At 36.1% G+C, this 19607-nt stretch overlaps 1 protein-coding gene across 2 annotated transcripts in view; it reads right to left on the bottom strand.

Annotated features, from left to right (window-relative positions):
* TMTC2 (transmembrane O-mannosyltransferase targeting cadherins 2) overlaps positions 1-19607 on the bottom strand; it is a 391175-nt gene that overhangs the window by 188774 nt on the left and 182794 nt on the right. For both annotated transcript variants that reach the window (XM_055341449.1, XM_055341450.1), the window contains exon 3: positions 7196-8024. In XM_055341449.1, the coding sequence (XP_055197424.1) occupies positions 7196-8024 (829 nt within the window). The remainder of the gene's footprint in view (positions 1-7195; positions 8025-19607) is intronic.

The raw sequence follows: 19607 nt of genomic DNA, 5'->3' as shown, positions 1-19607 counted from the left end.
TCATCGGTAGGAAATTAAGGGGAATCCCTAGGTCTGGAAACTGCTTAAAAGCAGGAATCCAGAAGGGTAAACACCCTCTGAAGAGGGCATTCACTCTGCATATGTGACACTATGATGAACGAGGCCTTGGGCTTTAATCAGCTTGAAGCAGGAGTTCAGATTGCAGAAACCACAGAAACTCAAGCCCCCTGAAAGGAAACGGCCTGAAAAGATGAACTAGAAGCGATCAAACAACCCCCCTGCCAAAAAAAAAAAAAAAAAAAAAAAAAAAAAAGATTCAAAGAAGGAGAAGGCAGATGTAACTGTCAAAAATATCTGGACAAACAGAAAAAAAAAAAAAGGAATAAAAAATTCCCTGTGATTCCCTAAATGTAAATTCATCTTCACAAAGTTTGGGGCAAAACTACATCTGTTGCTCAAAGCATCTCAAATATGTTTTAAAGTATATTTTGCTGGGAGAACATTATGTATAGCTTTGTGCAAATAAATCTGAAGCTGGTTAAACTGAACAAAATCCAGGGGAAAAAAAATACCGAAATTGATCCAAAAGTAAATCTTAATGTTTCCAAAATCATGAAAGAAATTATATCGATAGAAAAAATTAAGCCCAGCCAGGCTTGCAGGTAAACTCTACCAATTAGAGAAGAAAAAGGTAAACCCATTTTATATAAAATCCTTCAGGAAACACAAAAGAGGTATACTCCCAAACTGATTCTGAAAGGTCAACTGATTTTGAAACCAGAATATGACACCAGAAGATCAGAACTGCCCATCTCACTCAGGAACATTGGTGCAAAACAAATTTAGAAAAATATAGAAATGATAATACATTATAAGTAATTCCTGGGTTTACTCCAGGAATGCAAAGTAGGCTTATTAGGAGATCTATTAATATAAGTCATCAAATTAACAGACTGAGTGGGGGAAACTCTGGATCATTATCAATATTAATTCCGAAAAACAAATCTTGAACTAGAAACAAGAAAATTCCACAGGCAAAAGCATCTACAGAAAAACCTGTAAAATGCACATAATGAAATCACATTAACAATGTTAGTTTTTTTAATATTAAAAAAGCATTCATTTTTAAACAAGAATAAGACCAAAAATAATCTGCAGTCACCGTTTCTGTTTAACACTGTAGCAGAGGCTCTAGCATAAAATAATAAAAACAAAGTCCTTAAAAGAAACAAAAGTGAAATAAGGAGAGGTATGGGGGAAGGTCTTTAAAGACACTGGTATAATTTTTTCCTAAGCTGAGAAATGGTTATTTGTTTCAGTAGTATTCTTTAAATGGTACAACTATGATGTATGTGTATATATAAATATATATATATGTGTATATATATATCCATTTCTCATATATTTTTTATATATTTAATAAAAGAAAAGCAAAAAAAGTATTAAGCAAAATATTAAGCATCATAAGAATCAAACAAAAACTAATATGTAAATCAGAATAATTTAACTTCAGACTTGTTTTAATCATATGCTAGTTTGAATTCATTTGAAACATAACTACTGGTAAATATAAATTTCAAGCTAAGGCAATGCTAATTTTAGGTTTGAGGGTTTTCAAAAGCCCATAAAGATCCTAAAAGTTTTGTTACAGATAATTTTTAAAGACAGGGTAAGTAGTAAGTCACCTGCTTCAACTGTACTTGCAGTCATTAGAGCTGAAACAAAAGAAAAGATTTATATGCCACTCCATTCTTAGAGTCAGGGAAACCTGATGCTTTTGAACTTCTGGGACTATTCTATCCCAACCAAAAAGCAACCATATTTAATTTCTTCAAAACTCCAATGTTTAAAATTAAGAGTCTTTATTTAACAGTTTAACATTTATTTTTTAAAATACCTGAGTCTAGTTGAGCTAATGAGACATTTTCATTCTCATCAGCCCCATTATTTTACATTTTATTTTTCTAATCAGAAGAGATGAACTGAGATGAAGCAATGAAGAATTTCTCTCTACCCTATGGAAGCCTGATTCAACTCTGTAGGACTTTTCTCCCAATCAGCCATTACTGGTGCTTTTAGCTAGCTCTTTTCTGCCACATCTCTCTGTTAAAAAAGAAAATCTGTATTTTACAGCTTTTTAACTCAGGCCAGCCAGTTTTAGAAAAAAAAATTCTGTATTTTACAGCTTTTTAACTCAGGCCAGCAGTCTTAGTAAAACGCTACACTGGTCGCCCTTCCTGACTTTAGTGCTCAATTCTATTTTTTAAATAAAAATGTGAATCTCTTTTGAAACTATGTCATCTTCAGAAGTAACACAATAAGTTATCTAAGAAACAATAAAATTTACTGTACAATTTCAATGCTAGCTGCTTAAATGCTAGCACTTCACTACAGTTGAAGACACTCAACTAGAGGTAAACAAAAACTCAGACCATTAAATCTACAACGAATTAGTCAAGTTTCACATGAGTTGAAGGTATAGATTCCACTTAAATTATGAGTTGCTTCCTCCATAAAATGTGACTCCTTCAACATACTCGTTTCTTGAAATCTGAAACTATGAGGTTGAAATACAACTATCAGTTTTACGCAAATCCAGGAAGAAAGAAAAATTGTCAGACTTTGCATGGCTGCAGCAACTACTTTTTCTGCTTTTCTATATCGAAATGGGCTGTATCTGTCATTTGCATAAGGAGGGAATAAGTATAGAATCCTGGGTAATTAATTACCTTTAGAGTTTCAAATATGTGCATCATTAAATATACATCTTTTATATTATTTCACATATCTACACTAGAAAGAGGCATTAATATAAACTTTAGTTTTTTAACAAGTTTTCCTTGGATTAACCCTGTTTAATTAAAAATCATACTTCTATGTTCTATAAAGAAAATTGACAGTTAAGAAACCAACTATTCTAAAGAAATGATTTTTTAATCTATAACTTTAAAAAATTTAAATACCTTTTAGTCTGTACTTATGACCTTAACTAATGAGGAAGCTGGCAAGTAGTTGGTTTTAGGGAAGATGGTGAGGAGTTTGAGATACTGGCAAATCATCCAGGTGGAGAAGTTCCATGCAGATACGAGGTCACAGGGAAAATAACTTAGAAACTCAAGGACACATTTACTGACCTCCTCTACTATCTACAAGGAAGTGTTCTAGAATCTAAACAGAAAGGAAAATAAAGGCAATCTTTGGACAGAACCTTGAAGAATGAATCAATTTAGGAAGGAGGCAAACCTGTAGAAGAGAAAGCTGTTGAAAATGAGAGAAAGAATGACAATGGTGCAGTGCTTTGAAAGCCACAGTAGCAGAGATCAATGGTCCTCAATTGAGCCAAAGATGTGGGGATTTAGAGAAAGCCAGAGGCCAAGAAGGGTGATCATACATTTAACCACTTTTAATGAATTAAAAAATGCTTTTTTTTCCCAAGCAGATACTAATCAACATGGTTTACAAAATACGTCGTTTTAAACACACACCCACATACAAACACTTTCAAATATTATGTGGCTTGTTCATTAAAGCAGTCATCAGAGAAAATTTCCTCTTTCCTAAGCACAAAAATGCAAAGAGTCATTGTGAAATCAGCAAACTACAGTAATCAACTATGTCTAGTATTTTCCTGACATTATCAACCACATAATGAGACAGGACTTGTGGTTTACATAGTCCAAATCAGCTATCATTTCTCCACTATCCAGATTTAAACCATAAATTAGCAGCCCAGTCACTATGACAGGCTTTACCCATCATCATTTGCATCCAATCAGTTAATGACTGGCAGCTGTCTACAGGACCCATTACTGAAGGCAGCAGCTTTAATGTATAATGCTTCAGGAGGCTTAAAATCATATTCTGGTAAAACACGTGGTAGACTGAAGTACTCCAAAATTTGCAAAGGTTTTCAAAGGGAGAGAAAAAGAAAAAAAAAAAAAAAAAACTAACTCAATGAAATAACTGTAATCTCAGACAACCTAGAATGAACCGGCTTTAAAGGGTTTCTAATCTTCTGCTAGACTCAAATAACATAGCAAACTAAGAAAAATTTACCTTAAGGAAGAAGACTACCAGTCGCATAATTGCTAAGGAAGTAACCGTAGCAGGAATTATTATTAACATGCTATAAATAGAAAAAATAAGGAACCTAAATGTTAAGAATTGTGCCTTGTTATCAAAATGGAAGCATATGCATAGAAGCCAGTCATGGGATCCAAAAACTATCTCCAATTCCAATCCTATCCTTCCTATCATGAAGTATCTCTCAGTTCCTTGTATATCAACAGCGTAGTGTTTTACACTTTCACCTTCTTCAATGCATATACATCTTAGCTCCAAACTGATTATAAACTCTTTACAAAGACTATGATTTTAACATTTATTATTCAGGTATTCATGACTACAGCCTCCTCTTCCCTGATAGGCAAGAAAACACAAGCAGAGAGGGCTTTTAGCAATAATCACATGAAAGAGGATGGTGGCATGGGCCATGGTGGCAGTCATAGAGGTGGTAAAAATTGTGTCAAGTTCTGAACATGTTTTTGAAGATAGAGTCAAGAGGCTTTGCTGATGAAATGGACATTGGGTTTTAAAGAAAAAGAGGAGGTACAGATGACTCCAAAGTAGTGGTCAGAGCTGCTGGGAAAATGGAGTTGCCATCAACTGAGATGGAAAAGGCTGTAAGTACAGCAGAGGTGCAGGTGGTGGTGGTGGTGGGGGTGGGGTGGGGGTCGTGGGGTGGGGCAGGGTTCAGGAATTTAATTTTTGATGTTTCAAAGGATCTATAATACTTGTCAGTCACATATTCTTTTAACTAATAATACCTGGAGCACCTAAATACTACAACAATTCTTAGGTTTTAGGAAGGAGACATGAAAATATATTGGAAACCAAGGAAATGCTTAATGATGGTTTTACTGAGTGAAGAATCAAGCATTTTAGCCATGTCAGCAAAATAACAATCAAGATCAGAATAACAACTGTCAAAGTTATTGTAGCCAACTATACCTAGAAACGTATCTGGGAAATATCCTGGAGTTTACAAAATGCTTTCTATCCATGCAGGGACAGAGACTGCTATTTATATTCTTGCATCTGAGTACCTGCCCTCTCCTTCTTCAAGGGTAACAACATTTGGCTAGGGAATTGGCTTCTCAGAATTAAGATAACATTTCCTAGCTTTCCTTGCAGCTAGGTGTGGCCAACAGTCTGTGAGCAAACATGACGTGTGCAATTTCCGTGATATGCTCTTAAAGGGAATGGGTACGCCCAGCGTTTGCTCTTTCTCTCTTTTCCTGTGAGCTGTAGTGCTGATGTGATAATAAGCCATCTCAGACCACATGGATATGGTGACACTACCAAGATGGCAAGGGAACAAAAGAAAAGGAGCCTGGATCCTGAAAACCCAAGGCGCCATCTTATCAGCTCTGGGCTACACATACTTAGAATAAAGCTTCTATCTTATTTAAGCCACAATTATCTTGTCTTGGCTCTTTGTTAAAGGAGCTTAACCTGACGCTTAACCAATAAATTCAATAAATCCTCAGAACCACCTTGTGAGGAAATGAACATGCTGTTTTTTTTTTTAATTCCTTACAATGTACCTGTTTTAAATAGCAGGAAAATAAATAGCAACATAGCCTTGCTTTATATACTTCCATCTACCACTGAAGAAAAAGCTGAAAAGCATTCCCTGGGAACCGACTGCAAAATTTTTTACAGCAAGACTTGGGTTCATGCATTCACTAAACTGCACAGCACTCACTACCCACAAAAGTCACATGGAAAAGATTTTTTTCCCACAAGAACTGAGGAATTCTAGGCTATGCACTAGCTCAATTTTAATGTTTCTACTCCCATTAAAATCCCTGCAAATGGGACTCCTGGGTGGCTCAGGGGTAGAGTCCCTGCCTTCGGCTCAGGTTGTGATCCTGGTCTGGGGATCGAGTCCCTTATCCGGCTCCCTAAGAGGAGCCTGCTTCTCCCTCTGTGTTTCTTATGAATGAATGAATGAATGAATGAATGAATGAATGAATGAATAAAATCCCTGCAATCTATTAAGCATCACAAGTACCAACAATCACTTCCTTAGCTTAAAGAAATGAGTAGTTGCTTGCTGAACTTAAGACTTAATTGGTAACTGAATAAAGATAATACCAGAGTTGCTTCTGGAGTATCTAGATCTTTGGATATATATTCCAGTATTCATCAATAAGTTACTCCACACATATGATACAGTTTTACACTTTCAGTATTTGAATATCAGTATAGAAATGTGTTGGAAAAAGTAGAAAAGGCCCAGTTCAAATGTCATGCAAACAACCATAATTTAAAAGATAAATAACTTTAAAAAGAGGGGGGAAAAAAGGCTTACGAAGAACAGGAAGGACTGGTTGGCACTATTTACTGCAATATATTTCTGCACTTAAAAGGTGCACTTGTTTTCAATGAATTGCTCTCTGGCTTCCGTCATCATTTTGCTCCCTAAACCAGGGAAATTACTCCAACAGCTTTGGATTGTTCATCTACGCTTTAAGGGAGACTTTCTATTCTGACCACAGGTTCTGTGATTTGCTAAAATAGTCTTCCGGATCAGAAACAATAGTGAACAGATGATCAATCTCATTGCACAGTGAAGTTTATTTCTCTACATGACTTAAGAACCCTTAAAGTAAGAATGTGCTAACTGCTTGGCAACATCCAGATTCCTGAGGCTGTGCAAAGCTAAGGGTGACTCACACTTGTATGCGCGCACACTGACACCTAGAGACGTGATGCCAAGATTCAGAGGTAGCGTTACCTCCAAATCTTCAAAAGATGTCAGTGGAAGTCTTAGGGTGTTTCCTCAGGCGATGCTTGGAAAGCAGCAAAGCTAAAATATACTCAAGTGGGAGAGCCTAACCCGTATCACAGGATGAAAGAGATGATGTCTGTAACAGTATTTAAAATATAGAAACCAAGCATCTTTCTACATCCTTAGGACAGTCAGTGCTTCTACACAACCGTCCTGGACCGATGTGGTCTGGGACATGGGAAAACACTTCCCTAGTCCAAATAATGGAATTCTGGATCCATCTCTAGACTGGCTGGGCTGCCCACCTCTTTACAAAATGAGACGAAAGGAAGGTACTGGGACTGCAGAAATACTACGCTCCAGGGCAAGCAGCAAAGGTCGGTCGACAAAGGCAGCCCGAGGACACCGTCCAGGCCCAAGCATAAAATAAAATATTACCTTTAGCTGGGTTTACTTTTATCCCTGACCTATACAGCATTTCCTCATTCTGCCAATCTCCGTTCCTGATCGCAGTCTTGAGTCCATAGAAAACAATCAATGTGGCCGTGGCATAAAAAATCAAGCTCTTGAGGAACCGCTTTTGGACCTTGACATAAAGGGCTCTGGCACCCACTGTAACAAGGAGACAGAAGCCCATGCTAGGGATGTACAGCACGCGCTCGGCAATTACAAAGCCCACATAGAAAAACAGGTTGGTGGCAGGAACAAAGGGTATTATTAACAAAGATAAAGAGAGCACAACAATGTTCTCCGTAGAAGGAAGTGGAGATCTCTGCGCTGCATTATTTTTAATGCCATTTTCTGCTTTGGCTGCAAGGCTGGGCTTACTCTCCGAGTTCCGGTACTCCCCGTCCGAATGGCAGCTATGGCCATTGGCATTCTGCTTGCCATTTGTCACCACTTTCCCGTTGTACTCCCGTTCCACGCCTGGGCTCTTCAAGCCATAGTAGGCGAGGAGCAGGAGTCCCGTGTAGAAGGCCACAGTGTGCAGGTTTCTCCAATCGCAGACTGTTCTGAGCAGAGGCACAGCATCCATTGACCAATCAAAACTGAGTGTATCTGGGCATAGCAGCAGCCACAGGTTCTTGGTTGGCAGGTAGAAGAAAGTGAGCGTCCGGGCCAACAGGCTATCCGAGTCGGCAGCTGGGTTGTCAGAGTTGGAAAAGCTTGGTGGCTTGTTTCCCATCCAGTATAAGCGGGCCCCCAAAAGGGAAGTCCCCCAGAAAGTTAACAAACTAATGCTGAGGAAAAGAGACAAGTTCTTCCTCTGAAACCAAAAGAAAAGGGGGAAAAAATTAGCATCATCGTCAACAGAGCATGGGAACACTGAACATTTAGAGAGGCAAAGACATTTCGAGGTGGACAGGTAAAACCACGTAGGCCTTAAACACATGACTGGTTCTGTCTCCTTTCAAGCATGCTTAGGGAAAATTTAACCTGAAGAAGACACTGTGGGGGCCTACTTTGTATGTAACTTTGGATGAGCATTTTTTTTCCTTCTTGTTCTGAAACACCAGTAATCAAAGCTTGACTTTCTGGACCTCTGTAAAAATGGGTTGGATATATACTCCCTCTCGGAACTGGTGTCAGGTTAAATTGAGACCACGATGTAAGAGTACTCAGCACCCTGCATGGGATGGAGTAGACATCTAAAGACTATCTTCTTTCACTTTATGGTTTAGATTCCAGGGGAAACAACGAGTAGGCGTGCCCCCAAATATGGAGCAGGACAGGATCCTGCTTGGCTCAAAGGAGTAACAGCATTTAGCTACTGTCTATGCCAATCCTCATTTCATTGTCTTGAATTCTCTTGCAGATTTGTCAACCAGGCTTTCATCTGCTACCCCATGCTGTCACTGACATCAGTGACATCAAGCATTTAATAACACTCCTGATGAATCCCAAATTTTCCATGCTGATGACAACTTTTTAAAAATAAAATGACTTTGATAATGTGCTTACTTATTTTAAGAGAGAGAAAATTATGAGAGAAAGGCCAAGGGGCATTCCTATTAATGAGAATTTTCTGGAAAATTCTTTCAACCTGAGTAAGAATTTAGTGACCTCAAACAATCTAAGTCCTGAAGAGGGAAGCTGGAGGGGGAAGGATGGATACTATATCCCAACTTTAATGATTCCTTGGTAATGTGATCTCTTAATGCACACAGTGACACTGTATAAAATTATACATTAGTAACACTCAAAATGGTGCTTGAAACCTGAAAGATATGCCAAATGTTTAGTTTTAAAAAAGAAACCCACAAAAAGCAACAAAATCATAAATACATAAATGGGGCTATATCGAACTAATAAAAAACTTCCATACAGCAAAGGAAATCATCAACAAATACAACGAAAAGGCAACCTGCTGAATGAGATTTGCAAATCATGTTTGATAAGGGGTTAATATCTAAAATATATTTTTAGAAAAAACTCCTACAATTCAAAAGAAAAAAAAATCTTATTAAAAGTGGACATAGGATCTGAATAGACATTTTTCCAGGGAAGACAGGAAAAGGTGCTTAATATCATGGTCATCAGGGAAATGTAAACCCAAACCTCAATGAGATACCACCTCACACCTGTTAGAATGGCTATTATCAAAAAGACAAAAAATAACAAGTGTGGGTAGGGATGTGGAGGAAAGGGAACCCTTGTGCACTGTTGGTAGGAACATAAATTGGTGCAGCCACTACAGGAAACAGTGTGGAGTTGCATCAAAAATTAAAAATAGAACTACCATATGATCCTGCAATTCCACTTCTGGTATTTATCTCAAGAAAACAAAATCACTATCTCAAAAAAATATCTGCACCCCTACATTTATTGCAGCATTATTTATTTAAAATAGCCAAGACAAATTATTTATATTTATTGATAGCAGCAAAGATATTTATTTACAACAGTCAAGGCATTATTTTTTTATAATTGCCAAGATAACCTAGGTGTCCATCTACAGATGAAGGATAAAGAAAATGCACTATATATTTGATGGAATATTATTTGCCCATAAAAAAGAAGGAAATCTTGCCATTTCCAACAATGTGGCCATCCACATCCTGAAGACAGTATGATAAATGAAATAAGTCAGCTGGAAAAAGACAAATACTATATGCTCTCACTTATAGGTGGTATCTTAAAAAACAAAACCCCTGAACTCATTAAAAAAAAAACAAAAAAAACGGTTGGTGGTTGCCAGAGACAGGGACTGGAGAGTTGTCAAAATGGGTGAAGTGGTAAAGGTGGTCTAACGTACAAACTTTTAGTTATTGAGATAAAGATGTTCTGCAGATGCCATACCCATCCTGGTGACCGTAGCCGTATTGCATATTTGAAAGTTGCTAAGAGATTAGATCTTAAAAGTTGTTATCACAAGACAAAAATCAAAATTTTCTTTGTGGTGATGGATGTCAAGTACACTTCCTGTACTGATCATTTGCCATATATACATATGCCAAACCATTATGTTATACACCTAAAACTGATAAAATGTTAAATGTCAATTATATCTTCATTTTTAAAAGTCCAAGGAGCAATGTATCTTGAGCATGTAAAACTTCTATTAAAATAGTCTCAGGGCACCCAGATGGCCCAGTCAGTTAAGTGTCTGCCTTCGGCTCTGGTCACAATCCCAGAGTCCTGGGATGGAGCCCCATGTGGGGCTCCCTGCTGAGCGGAGAGTCTGCTTCTCTCTCTCCACCTATGTCTCCCTCTGCTCATGCTTTCTCTCACACTCCCTTCCTCTCAAGTAAATAAATAAAATCTTTTTAAAAAAGTCCCTATGTATTATATGCAATTGCCACTGGATTCTCTTCCTCAGACTCCTCATTCACTTCACCTTTAATTGCTGGAAGCCACAGAACTGGTCATGGACCATCTCTGTTCCATCTTACTATTAACCCAATGATCTTAGCAAGGTCTGTAACTTTTAAAAATATTAATACATGCTAATGACTCCACATTAACCTTCCCTTATCTCCACAATCATTGATTTAATTGCCTAGTGGACATATTCACTTATGCATCTCAATTCAAAATGCCCAAACCTAAAACCTGACTTCATACCCTCCCGACACTAAACACTTCCTCTTCCAATCATCACCACCACAAAAGATGGTAAAACTTTGTAACCAGTTTCCGCTTCCCAGCCTCCCTCCTTCCCTCCACATTCCAACCATTACCAACTCCTCTCATTTTCACTTCAGAATATATGCCAAATTGGTCCATTTCTCGCCATCTATTCCTTCATCACTTGAGTCCAAAATGCCCACACTTGGATTATCACAATAGTCTCCTCCTCACTGGCGACCCAGTCCTTTTAAAGACAGATTACATTATTCCTAACTTTCAAAATCATTAACGGGATCTTACTCTAAGGTCTTGGAAGTTCTCACCTCTACAAAGAAGATTCTAATTAGAGGGTTCTCTCTCTCTCTCTCTCTCTCTCTCTCTCTCTCTGTGCGTGTGTGTTTAAGAAAGAGAGAGATGTCTTAATTTTACATTTTTTACATTTCAAAATTATTTTGAAAACTATTTTAAATATTTAAAGAGGGGGTACTTCTGGGTACAAAAGAAATGAAGTAAAGAGGAGGAGGTTAAAAATTCAAAATAAAGAAAATGAGAAAAGCAAACAGATGGAAACTGTGACAATTTTAAGACTGTTAATATCAGATCACAGTAATGCTAAATTCACAGAATTAACTGCCTCAGTGTTTTAAAACATCTGTGACAGACTTCTACTCAAAAGTATTTCACATAAGGCTGTACGGGATTTTTAGTGGTAGGGGAGTAGTATGTTCAGTCATCACCAATTTCTCACTTTCAGGTCTTTTCTGGAAAAATAAAATGGTTCAGAATCGATATCATCTAAAAATACTTTTTTTGCAAACCATTCTTTTGCTCCTCTGAAATTCTACCCAGCAAAAATCTTAAAATGTATTGATTTTAGAAAAAAACCCACAAAACACAAAACTGCATATTAGAAGCTGTAATAACTTGATAGGCCAATCACAAAACTGAGTATTCTTTGATTACACAAGAGAGAAACATGTCATTTGGCAAGGATAAAAGAAATAAGATACCATGGAAGAAGAAGACTGATCTTGAAAAAACAATTCAAGGTTACTATTTGTACCAAAAGTCCATTTTGCAACTAAGTATACAAAGTATAACATTCTATTCCAATGTCTTCTGGTGGGGGTGAGAGAAGGGAGAGGCATTACAAAAACTCCCCTTCATCAGTCAAGAAGAAAAGCAAAGGAGTAAGAGAACCACATGAGGAAGGAAGTGTAATCAGGATTCTTTGCAAGTCATGAAACTCCAGAAGAAGTTAGCCTTAATCATTGCATAATTCCATTTTATTCTCAAAACAGAAGTAGAAGACAAAATGCCTTGTCAATTTTTAACAAAGCATCTTTACTAGTTAAATTTTAGTAGATCAAAATAAAATGTAAGATTCAAGATGTGATAAAAATGATTGATTTTATCATCCTCAAAGGATATTTAAAAATAATAAACTACAAAATAAAGATTAATGAAAACTATCCAGTGATAAAATCTAAGAAGTCCAAATGTGGAGCAAATGACAACAAAGAAAAAGCAGAATAATCAAATGCTGACATTAATTTACAAGTTACTTTATATTTTAAAGCATTTTCATATACAGCTCCCATTTAAACAACTAAGATCAAGAGACACCAAAGTTCTGAAGTAAGATGCTCTCATACACTCATTCTAACTTCAAGGTAAGGTCTATGAGGGCTAAATAAATAAATGGCACCATTAAAGGAAAACTCAACAAACAGGTAAAAGAAAATTGGTATTAAAATGTTTGAAGTGGAAAAGCTTCTAAGGCCTCAAGATCGGCTACCACTTTTTACATATTTTATGATTTCTTTGAAATCCTAAGTTTCAAATCTCTTTAATGCCTTCTCACAAAATTTGTTAAAAATGGGTCACCTAGAAAATGGGATTCTAATCAAACCAAATCTCTCTTCTAACTTCATTCATTGCTTCTGTGGTAAGAGCCTTAAAAATAAGACAAAAGAAAAGAAAGCATGGGAAGGCTTTATTTGTTAATCACATTCCCTATGCACTGACTTGTGGATTAAATCAAATGAACACATTTTTATTGAGTTACACCTAGGAGTCAAGTCATATCATTAGCCTCAGCATTCTGCTGTTGTTGTTGTTCTTGGCGCAGTGTATCAAATTGATTCAACACAGGTATTTGTAAGATGAAGCAGGAGAGTTCTGAAGAATTATCACCAGACTTGAAGGTTAAAACTAGTAAAAATCCATACAGAGAGGAGGAGAAGCCTAAGTCTGTGAAACTTAACGTGATTGGAGGATGATCTCTGATGGGTGGCATTAAAAAATGGCTGCAGTTTAATAATGAAAAAGTAATGAATTCACTGAGCATAACATTAAGACCACTGTATGTGGCAGGTGCTCTCCTACTACGCACCTGATGTATACCTGCAAGCTGAGAATGGACAGACCCTATGCTTTTGGAGTTCTGTTCTGTCTAGAAAAACACTGGGAAGAGAAGAATCTTAGTGCCTTAAAAGACAGCTTTCAAACCTAAAGGACCATCAATATTAATTGTGAGCTGCTAAAAATACCAATGCCCTGGTCTGACTAATATCTCCATTGGAGACTCTAATGCAGCCTAAGCAGAGAATCATCACATATTTGTATAAGTCTAATTCTTAACACTGACACTAAAAATACTGTGGGGTTCTGGCTTTCATTTCACAAAGTTTTAAGGCACAGTTTCCTCATTTTAAATGAATAAATCATAATGAAACATAAATAATGCTTTCTCTGAGGTTCTGGGACAAATTGGCTTCTTAGTATAATAGATGAGTGTCACGAAGGTCAGGCTACAAAGGAATTGAGATCTCTGTAATAAGTATAATTCAGAGATGAAATATTCAACTCTCGTTGCAATATACAGAAGACAAAGGATTTTTTTTCCCCAGGGGGAAAAAAAGAATTTAGTCTCCTAAACGTGAATCACAAAAGGGAATTAATCCAATACAACAGATTTAAAATATAGATGGGAAATTCAGAGAAAAGACAATAAACAATTAGGATTCATTTGTTAATAAAAATGAAAGTTACAGTAAAGCGAACATACTTCAAATGAATCTAAGGGAAAAAAGGAAAACTGGGGAAAAATAATTGGCTAAAAAAGTCATTAAAATTATGTTGAAAGAAGAACTATTACATATTGAGAAAATATAAATTAGAAAGTTTGATGAGAAATTTGGAAGTACTTAGGAAAATTAATAATTTGTATAATCTATTATTTGGTAATCTGGATACAGTTACTGTCTAACAAAATCTCTTAGATCTAAACACAAGGATTTCGAATGCAGCATTGTCTATAAAAGTAAAAATAAGTAAATCACTAAAAATTTCATTAGAGCAATATGGAAACAAAATATGGCATACCCACATGTTCTGAATCTATAAAGGAACTAACAGGAATAAACCATACATATAAACTACATTATAGTATATGGAAATAGATGATAGATGACAGATAGATAGATAGATAGATAGATGAGAGAGAGAGAGAGAGAGATGCAGGCATACATCTACAACCACCATAAAAAATACATATAGGAATTAATGCAAATGAACCAAATCATTAGATAGTAACAGGATTCCTAAAACTTTAGGTTGCAAAATATGCATATTATAAAATCATATAGGACACTCAAGAAAAAAAAATCCCATATATTTTTCACAAACGCATACATATATATGTATGTAAAGTCTCCCCTCCTCCCCCGCCAAGTCTAGAAACAATTATACAAAACATCAGATGATGTCAAATGCTAAGGCAGGGCATGAAAGGGAGCTGGATCAATGGTTGAAGAGATAAAGATGGCTTCAAATTTATGAGTGGCTATCATTTATTCACAGCTCCTCAAAAAAATGTATCAAAAAAATCCCAAAAGGTTTGATAATTTGTTATATACATTTCTTAGGTTGAAATAATTTTTTAAAACATATATATAATGTTATCAAATCTAAATTCTGGTTATGGACTTTATCTATTAGTTCTTATACTTTTCCATATTTAGTATTCACTGCTGCTATGATTTTATAATTAAGTTTCTCAACATTAAAAAACACTTTTCCATGTCCCAATTCAATCTATAATAATTTTATAATCCTTACCTTAATTTTGCTAGAAAAATCTCTTGATTACTAAGAAAATCAGATAAAAACACCATGCACCCCAGGGGGGATACAAATTATGATAATATTATCTAAAAATGCTCTTTTAGGTCTGGGATATAACAAATGGCACATCTTTGAATTCTCAGATGTTACTATAGAGCCTAACATTCATAGGCTTTTGAAAATGATTCTTAAACTCTCTCATACCAGAAGTCAATTTTTTACCTGTCATTATGTCACACAGTTTATATATTTTTAAAAAATGTGTTTATTTATTTGAGAGAGTGAGAATGCACATGCAGGAATAGGAGAAGGGGCAGAGGGAGGGAATCTCTAGCAGATTCTCTAGCAGATTCCCCACTAAGTGGGAGGCCAATGCAGAGCTTAATCTCATGACCCTGGACTCGTGACCTGACCCAAAATCAAGAGCTGGGCATTTAACAGACTGACCCACCCAGGCACCCATCACACATTTTCAATCCTGTTTTGGTAAATCCTCACTCCCAATCCTCCATACAAAGGATCAAATGAAATAATATTGCACAACTCCTAGGCTACTACCTTGATTGTCATCAAATACAGAAACTTATTAGCCTTATCACCTTTATATCACAGCATTTTCTGCCTAACTCCACACCTCTCCATGAAAAGTACACATAAAGGCAGTAACATATTCTGGAAGAGCATTTTCCTGACTACAACTTCATTCCAAAACTAGAATAAAAAATGGGAATATGATTGCATCCTTAAGAAGAATTCTTACCACATACATGTCAATTACTGAATAGATAGGTTTCCTTCAGGTTTTAATTCACTATTTATAATAAAATCATATAAATCAGCTTTATGAAAGTCTAATTTTTCAAAAAGTTCAAATATGTTATTCATCTTTTTAAAAACTTCTTAACATTAAAAGGGAAATTAGCTTCAGTCTGTTACTGAAAAAATATATATATTTCTATTATACATATATATACAAATAATATGTATATTTCTAATGATAAAATCTTAGAGGGATTTTTCTGGAACTGTCAGATATAGGAAATCATAGAATAAAAATCAACTAAGGATATCAATTTCATGGTTGACAATTTTGTCTCTAGTCCATGGAAATGCTAATAGAATAAAAGAACATAGCTATAATGAGCAAATAATGTGAATTTTACCATAAAACATCAAAATCATTCCCACACATCACCTGAATATGAAGGCAAACCTGATGAGAAGAACCTGTCATATTAACTAGTGGTGATGCCTTTATAGAAGCCCTGTAGTGCACTATCTTCCTCTGTGAGAGTCTTTGCCTAAAGAAATAGCACAAGAGAAGAGCAAAAATCAACTATAAGAGCTCCCCTCTCTACTATTCAAGGAAAACTGCCATTCATGATGGCAGCTTCAATATTGCCTTCTGATCTCAGATTCTATGGGACATAAAGGAAACTGAAAAGGAATATTTTATACTCAATGAAAGAAAAATGTAAACATTCTGCCTTGGAGTATTAAAACTATCATGAGACTCACTTTTTGGCAAACTAATGAAAATAAATTACTTAAGCATAAGGCTCATTTAATTCCAAATTAAGCCCTTGGCAATGATAGTATAGTTGTAATAATAAAGCAGATAAAAATCAGTATCTGGAAGTTATAAGAATAACTGAGAGAAAACTCTATCCAGACATAACAAAAATCTAGCATCCTTTACTTTGTATCCACTATTCATCATTGAAGTCATAAGCTTTCCTCGTATCAATAATATAGGATTTCTCCTAGCTGCCCTCCTTTCTAAAATAGTTCTCACTGGAGACTCATCCCAAAGCATGAATATAATAAAGGCGTACTTTTCTGAGTATGTGACAAGAAGGAATGCTGGTTAAAAGTACAATTAGAAACTGTTTCTAGAACATATTCATAGGATTTATCAAAGTTTTGCCATCATCAAGTTGTCAGGGTATTTGTTTCTCTTCAAAGAAAAAATAGGTTTCCTTATTAATAATTACCCTGTATACAAGATTAGAAACTTGCTTTCTGCACCAACAAAATAAACAGAAGAATTTTAATGTTTACTATTTCACAAGATATAAAGAGGTTCAATAGATGATATATGCGGTCTCTTTGTGAGAAAAGAATTTAAAGATTAAGGGCATAAAAAATATGTTAGTGAGATATTTAGCACTTTAGACTATAAGGAATTCTTTCACTTATTCAGGCTAACTCTATACTACAGCATAATACTTTCCATTGATTTCAAACATCCATCAGAAGTATCTGTACAGGGGATCCGTGGGTGGCTCAGCGGTTTGGCGGCTGCCTTTGGCCCAGGGCGTGATCCTGGAGTCCCAGGATCGATTCCCACACTGGGCTCCCTGCATGGAGCCTGCTTCTCCCTCTGCCTGTGTCTCTGCCTCTCTCTGTGTGTCTCTCATGAATGAATGGGTAAAATCTTTTTTTTTTTTAAAGAAGTATCTGTACATATCCAGATAAACATATAACAGCCTAATAAATCAGTAATAGATTGAAATCCATGGATGAAAACGTAGGCTTTTTTTTTTTTTTAGGCCAGGTTATAATTTCCCAAAGTTGTCACTAGGGAGAGTATGATTATAAAGAAATCCAAAAAGTATCAAAGCATATTTCATGTTATCCAATACAATGAATGACAGGATATTTATCCAAAATTTAAAATGAAACATAATTGGTTTGATTTAGTAGTAAAAGGTCAGCAGAGACCATAGTTTTTCTTATTTTAATTATAATGACAAATATTAGCCCTTTTGAAATTCCTCATAGTCTTTATTAATACATGCGATCCTGGCTAACACTGGTTAAAAATGGACCTTTTAGAATATTTAAAAAATGTAACATAAAGAGAAGAAACCGAAGATGACCATCTATTCTTTCATTTAATCATCCCTGAAAGAGATTCTTCTGAATCTTATTTAGAAATCGGTGCTATGTATCCCTTAAATGGTGTTATCCAATGTCTACATCTCAACTTTAATACCATTTTCCAATAAAAGGAACCAAGGGTTCCTTGCAGATGGACTCATCCTAAGACTGGGGTAGGATATACACACGATGAGCCTGGTACATCTCATAGTGCCAGAAAGTAGGGTGCGTGCACACACATACCGATGAGGATACGTCAATGTTATCTATGGCACATGGGAGCCTGCTTAAAGAGCTCCCAATGGCCAAAGCTGGGTCAATTTGAATACAAAATGAATAGTACTGAATTATAAACTAAAGTACAAAAACGAATATCCATGAATCTATACTGATAAATAAACGATAGGCAGATAGATAGATAGATAGATGATAGATAGATAGATAGGCAGGCAGATAAGGGAGAGGAGACAAGTCTCCCTTGCAGAAAGAATGTTGAATAATTTATATATTACTCCATCTTCAAGGAGAGGGAGCATAACTCCTCACTCCATAAATACGGCTGTGCATAGTGCCTTCTTCCAAGAGAAAGGAGGGATGTGGGAGGGAGTGACTTTACAGCAGATAAACCTGAAAAACACTATCTCCACCAGGTGATTAAGGTCACCCTTAACAGTGGTAAGTCATGTTGACAGCATGTACCCTTAATCCTCTGATAATATGTGATGAAAATGTCACTTGACCTGTGTTCTTCCTCTCAAAATCCACAAACCCAGCTTAATCATGAGAAAAACATCAGGCAAATTCCAGTGGAGAATGTTTTACAAAAAAGCTGACTAGGAACCCTCAAAACTGTCAAGGTTATCAAAAGTAATGTCTGAGAAACTGTCACAATCAAAAGGAGCCTAAGGAGACATGACAAGTAAATGTAATGTGTTATCCTAGACATCATCCTGGAACAGAAAAAGGACATTAGGTAAAAATGAAGGAAATCTGAGTAGGTATGAACATTAGTTAATAATAGCATATCGGCATTGGTTCATCAATTGTAACATATATACTACACTAATGTGCAGTGTCAGCAAATAGGTGGAACCGGGTGTAACATACCTGGGAACTTTGTTCTGCTCAGATTTTTTGTAATCCTGAAACTGTGCTAAAAAACAAAGGCTATTTAAAGAATGCCTGTAACTAGAACAAAAGCTTTTAGAAACCAAATGAAATCAGATAGGTTTCTGATGGATCCGTATCTTAAAGCTGTGGGCCAAGAAATAATCAATTGAAAATTAACATCAACGTTAAGTGCATATTAACATTTTAACTGTCTTCAAATTTAACCTAAAAAGATGGAACAATAGAATGAACAAGAATTGAGGTGAAGTGACCACAGTAACTTACACATATGAGAGATAACATACTGATTTCAAATCCGGTTTGGTTTTTGTCTGACCCTCTCTAGCAATCGTAGTATCCTATAAACCCCCAAATGAAAAACAAACGTCAAGAGAAGGATGTTTCTAAACCCACTGCTATGGTGCTTTTGTTGGCATGGTGACCCATTCTTCCTCATTAAGCTAACATGGGGAAATCAAGCAGTTAGCAATTTCTTGCATACCCATGGCAGGCTCCTTCTAGAGCTAACGATTAGGGAGTGAAGTACCCAAAGAGTTCAATTACTGGAACTGTAAGGGGTGTGCCACAGACCCTAACCCATTACACTAAAAGCAAGCCCCTGAATGCCAGCCTTCAGAGTAATCTTGTTTAGCTTAAA

This window comes from Nyctereutes procyonoides, unplaced genomic scaffold (genome assembly GCF_905146905.1).
Source record: "Nyctereutes procyonoides isolate TBG_1078 unplaced genomic scaffold, NYPRO_anot_genome, whole genome shotgun sequence".
Lineage (NCBI taxonomy): Eukaryota > Metazoa > Chordata > Mammalia > Carnivora > Canidae > Nyctereutes > Nyctereutes procyonoides.
This window is presented reverse-complemented; position numbering and strand designations above follow the sequence as displayed.